This window comes from Lucilia cuprina, chromosome 4, assembly GCF_022045245.1.
Source record: "Lucilia cuprina isolate Lc7/37 chromosome 4, ASM2204524v1, whole genome shotgun sequence".
Taxonomy (NCBI): Eukaryota; Metazoa; Arthropoda; class Insecta; order Diptera; family Calliphoridae; genus Lucilia; species Lucilia cuprina.
The window spans coordinates 5,863,006-5,868,848 of record NC_060952.1 but is presented as its reverse complement, the minus strand read 5'-3'; the positions used below and the strand labels follow the sequence as shown (position 1 = coordinate 5,868,848).

At 26.1% G+C, this 5,843-nt stretch overlaps 1 protein-coding gene across 3 annotated transcripts in view; it reads right to left on the bottom strand.

The window, feature by feature from the left end:
* Positions 1-5,641, bottom strand: part of LOC124418475 (RING finger protein unkempt-like) — a 13,032-nt gene extending 7,391 nt beyond the window's left edge. For 2 of the 3 annotated variants that reach the window (XM_046947735.1, XM_046947736.1), the window contains exons 1-5: positions 5,488-5,641; positions 5,211-5,420; positions 3,625-4,044; positions 3,349-3,551; positions 1,994-2,142 (exon numbers count right to left, since the gene is read on the bottom strand). In XM_046947735.1, coding sequence (XP_046803691.1) covers positions 1,994-2,142; positions 3,349-3,551; positions 3,625-4,044; positions 5,211-5,420; positions 5,488-5,549 — 1,044 coding nt within the window. In that variant the 5' untranslated portion in view covers positions 5,550-5,641. Of the gene's footprint in view, positions 1-1,700; positions 2,143-3,348; positions 3,552-3,624; positions 4,045-5,210; positions 5,421-5,487 lie in introns of those variants that run through there. The other variant, XM_046947734.1, reaches the window with a different exon arrangement.
* Between the last annotated feature and the right edge of the window lie 202 nt (positions 5,642-5,843).

The following is a 5,843-nucleotide window of genomic DNA, read 5'->3' as shown; positions in this document are numbered from 1 at the left end:
AGAATATATATACTTTATAGGGTCGGAAAATTATATTATAGAAATTACAAACGGAATGACAAACTTATATATACCCTTCTCACGAAGGTGAAGGGTATAAAAATCGTACTTTAAAATAAACTTTTTCAAAAACGATGTTTTTATGATTTTTTCTAAAAGAGCTTTTATTTTAAATAGATTTTTACATTAAGCATTTAGAAAAAACCCAGCTAGCATTTGGAAGATTGTAAACTGAATTTTTTTTGATTCCTTTTGATGACCTAAAAGTGATTAATAAATTGAGTGCTTAAAAAATGACTCGAAAATGATCCTGATATATGTTTGAAAATTTAATATTTGAAAAACAATAACAAAATGTATAGCAATCAAAAATTGATCATCCTGGTGATGATATGATGGTTTTAAAAACTTATTTTGTGGTAATATTGCAAGCAGTTGGAAGTTCTAAAATTGTTCCTTAATAAATAGTAACGTAAACAAATAGCAACACTTACACTTAAAAATGACTCAAAAACGATTCAAAAATGAGTCGTAACTGATTGGAAATGTGGCTCAGAAAAGACTCTTTTGGAAGAGTTAGCAAAATATTTTGTGTGGTCTAAAATGAGTTGATATAATTCTTATTTCGTTTATAAAATTAAATGTATAAATATTTGAATTTGTGTGATATTTATAAAGTCGATTTTCTGCCAAGGAAATCGAAATTATATTATGCTTTAATTATACTAATTTTATATGGTTAATGATCTTCTACGGAAGATAGTTGGGCGACTAATCGCTAAAATAAGTCTAAATATTTCGAACTAATGTTAAAAATCTGATTTATTTGAAAAAAAAAACAATAACAAAATGTATACCAATCATAAATAGATCATCCAGATGTTTAAAATATAATTGTTTAAAAATTTAGTTTGTAGTTAAATTTCGCGCAGTCGGAAAATCCAAAAATTACTCAGAAATTCGGAAATAACGACGAGTTATTTGGCTCATTAATGACTCAAAAAATATTAAAAAATGAACCATTATTGATCAGAAGTGGGGCTCATAAATGACTCATTTAGAAGAGTCGCGGGTAGGGTACCATTTTCTCCCGACGAATATATCACTTATGATCAGAAAATGAGCTCATATATGATCATTTTAATCGTGCAGAAGAGTCATAAATGACTCGTGTGTTATTTAAAAAAAATGTTAGCTGGGAAGCTTATTTTACAAAGGCTAATTGAAAAAAAAAAAAATCAAAAGGTCTTTTATTACCTTAAACTTTTCTAAGCAGATTTTTTATAGAGCTTATTTTACAAGCGCTGAAGCTTATATTGGAAACTTTTTATTATGGCTTGTATTACAAAAACTTTTCTAAAAATACTTATTATAAAAAAAATTTAAAAAATACTTTTTTAAATAAGATTTCTAGTCCCAATATTTTTTAAATTAATTCGCAAATAAACTTATTTTACCAAAGTTTATCAGAAAAGTTGTTTCTAAAAATGCCTATTTTATTTTTTACCAAAAAGCTTTTATTTTATATATTTTTTTTCTAACATAATTCTCCAAAAAAAGCTTTTGTAAAAAAATTCTTTAAAAATTCTTTAAAAATTCTTTAAAAATTCTTTAAAAATTTTTGGAGTAAAAATTTGCTTTAGAAAAGAAAAACTATTTATAAATTTCTAACAAAAATGCATAAGTGTGGAGTTAACATTTTTTTTTAAATATTAGTACAAAGCTTTTCAATAAGTACTTCAAAAAGTTTTTTTTAATGTTAAAAAGAAGTTAGTGTTTTGTTTAGTTTTCAAGAAAATAATCTTCTTTATAATTTTAAGATTTTGTTAATTATTTATCTGTGTATCATTGTAATGAGTAAATTATTAAATAGTAGTAGTAGTAGTGGTAATGGGAGTGTTTTTTTTTTGGTAAGGAAAAAGTGAAGGTAATAAAAGCAGGGAATAGTTTTTGTTTCATATTGTTTTTTTTCAAATTTGAAAAAAATACCTACATTTTCGCCAATTGTCATTAGTCCTGTTTTGTTGTTGGTTGCATCCTTAGTTTTGATATCTGGCAAAGCATTTGATATTAAATCACTTAGAGCTAAATTTGTTGTAATCGCATCTAAATCACGGGGCTTCTCCTCAGTGACAATATAGGCTAGTATTTTGTTTGTTTGTTTTTTTTATTTGAATTTTGTTTAGAAGATTTGTTTGTATTTTTTTTTTTTTTTTTTTTGAGGTCAGGCAAAGGTTGAATTTTGAGTTACCAATCAGGTTTTTATTTGATTGTGAGATAATGATGATTACGTTTATAGATATTTTGATTTTATTATTTTGAATTTTTTTGATTTGGTTTGGTTTTGACACGTATGGCAATTATATGATGCAGGATAAATAAATAAAAGAGTGAAAAACGATAAAGCACAAATAAATTTTTTGTTGTTGTTTTGCTTGATATATTTTTTTTTTTTTTGATCTTTTGATTTTATTACTACCAATTTATTAATAAATAATTTGTTTTTATTGCAAATAAAAATGATAAATAAATGTTAAAATGAAGTTAGAAAGTAAAGAAAGAAAGATTTAAAGAACTGTTTCCAAGAAAAAGAGAACTTTTTGAGTTTTAGCTAAATTTGATTGGAATGTTTTTATAAAAACGAAAAATTTTTAAATTGTTATTAAAACTTTTATATTTTGAAAATTCTTAAAAATTAAAAAAAAAATTATTTCGAAGTTTTTATTTAAAATTTTTAAATATTTTGTAAAAATTTTCGAAAAATATTAAATTTTTTTTAAAGAAAAATTTTTGGCCACAAACATTTTTAAAACTTTTGCAGTCAGTACGTTAGTAATAAATCCTTGTTTATATTTATGACCTTAAATTATTCAAAATTATTTAAACCACAAAAAAAGTTCTCAATTTCATGAAAATATATAAAAACAAACACCATATTAAACTGATAACTAAAGAAAATTAGTAAAAATAAAAATATTTGGATGTTTTCCAAACTGACAAAAAAAAGTTAAACCTAAAAAAACTATAAAATTTTGATGAAAAGGCCGAAAAAAAATCCTATTTAAAGTTAAAGTTAAGTTTTTTTTATTTAAGACTTAAGTAGAGAGAAATCATATCATTGAAGTAATTTCAATAATATCAAAAATAAATGGTTGTGGAAAAAAGCACACCAATTGGAAAAGTATATATAAAAAAATATATTCATATACATATATGTATGTATGTACAATACATATACATAACTATAATATTATGAATAGTATTACATTACAAAAGAAGTAAATAACCACAGAGATTGTATAGAAAAAAATAAATAATAATAAAAAAAACGAATAAAAAAGTACTTACGTTCAACATGAGCAAATGCACAAAATACACTACGAGGACAGTAACCAGCCTGTTGAACGTCATTGCATTTGGTAGACTTGTAGATTTCCGGATGAAATTGTTGTTCCGTACGTGTATGACAATATTGACAATTATCTCCAGCTTCACAATTGCTAGGTTCACCCCATTCTTCGCCGTGTTTCACATTAGGACAAGGCGTTGACCTGAAATATAAATATAAAAAAACACCATTTTAAAAATTGTCATTAAACTTTTTAATTATATCTTATAGCTGACCTGTATTTAACTTTGCGAGGACTACGTCTCTTATCTTTACTATTATGATATTGTGGACAAGCATAGCCTTGTCTACATAATCTGGGTGGCCTTTTGCAAGGTTCCGTCTTATAATTGGCCAATACATAGTTGGTATCCTGCCATTTGGGATCCTCATTCATTAGATTTCTTTCTTTGTCTAATGCATTCTGGGCATTAGCTCCGTCTAGTGTAAGTTCAGCATTTTGTAATGCTTCTAATTCCTTAATATCATAAACGGCTGGCCTTTGATCTTGGGCACCATGAGCAAAGGCACAATGATGCCCATTTTTAACACAATAACCACGACTATCGGTATCATGTACACACATGCATGTCTTGTAATAGCGTAAATGATAACGCCTTTCTGTATCGCCAGCGGTACGATGCAAAAATGGGCAGCTAAAAGTAAAAAGTTAAAAAAAATATTTGTAATTATTTAATTTTTTAAATGTTCGATACATATAGTATAATACTACTTCTATAAGGTTCGATATTTCCAATTTCAATCAAAACCTTTAAATAATATAAAAAACCTCTATAGGTATTTCGATATCTCAAAAATTTGCAAAAAATTTTATTTCAAAATTTACAAATAAAAAATTATCACATAAATTTCATAATAAATTCTCTAATAATTTGATATCTCTTTAAAAAATTCAGTAGTTGGAAAATTCTCATAAAATTTTTAATTTTATCATGTTTCGTTATTAAAAAAGTATATACTTTTATTAATTTAAATGTACTTCCCTTATGATTTGTCACTAAAACTATAGCTTTACATTTTTTATTCATATTTTCATATTTTTCCCACAAAAATTTTATAAAATTCCTTAAAATATTCCGGTTCCACCCGAATAAACACTACTTGCTCACTCTACCATATGGCAACACTTTGTTTTGCCAGTTTTGTTGTGATACAAAAGAAAACGAATCGCATAACAAAGCAAAATATACAAAAAGAAGCCAATTGGAAAGAGACAGAAAATCCAATTGTTTGTAATTGGAGTAAATAGGATGCGGCTAATAGCAGAGAAATAGAAGAAAAACAAAAAGTAAAAAACAAACCCACAAATGAATGAATCCAAACAAAATATAAAAAGGGAAGAAGAGAAAAAAAACACAATACAAACAAAAAATATTAATGCGTAAAATATGACGAAAGCAATAAAAAATCTTTGCGAAATAAACTAAACAAAAAAAGGGAAAGAGAAAAATCAACAACAACACAATTAAAACTTTTTTGAAACAATTTCACAAATTAAAAAACCACAAGTTGATAAATAAACAAATTTGTTTAATAATGAATATTGTACTGAATTGGAATGACGGTTTTTGCTGTAGTTGTTGTTATAATAATAAAATGCACCCCTCTAACTTTTTGTCTTTTTTAAACATTAATCAAACACATACACACAAATTCTCCCATACAACTTTTTTCCAACCAGACTATTGAATGATTTTTTTTCGTACGATTCGTCGTCTTTTCATAATACGCAATTTCCTGCCGCTTGAAAATTTTCACATTTTCACACAATTTTTTTTTTTTTCATTAAACTTGTACTCACTCGTCTCCATCTGGACATATTCCTGTAGTTTCATCATATTTTGTACAATAATTATCAGCACTATAATTAAATGTACCATCCCGCTTTCGTATCGGTCTGCGGCGTCTTTGATTTTGAAAATGCCAATTGAAGCATACAAACGGACGGTGCTGATTGCATTTATGCTGTAGAAACGATTGACATTGTTCTACGCGAAATTCCTTTAAATATCTATGTGAGGGGAAAATATGGAATTAGTTTTACATAAAATTTATTAATAATTTTATTATTTATTTACGTATAATGATTAGGTTTTTCCTGCTGTGTGGACAGCAAAAGTTTATTCGTCTCAATCGCCATCTTGTCACTTAATGAATGGATGTACAAAACGTATGCGAGAAAAAGATGTATCCAAAACAGAAATCGAATGTGCTGCCATATTTTTGCCCGATACGATATAACTTAAAAGGGAAAAGTAAAAAATGAATAAAATCTCAAAATATACGCTAACAGTATAAACTAAAGCTAAGAATTATTATAATGTAACCCTACAAGAAATGTATGACCGAAACTAACACATACAAAATGATTTCACTAACACTCTTGCAACATTTTTTTATAAAATTGCAAAAAAAAAAGTAGTTAATGGATAAT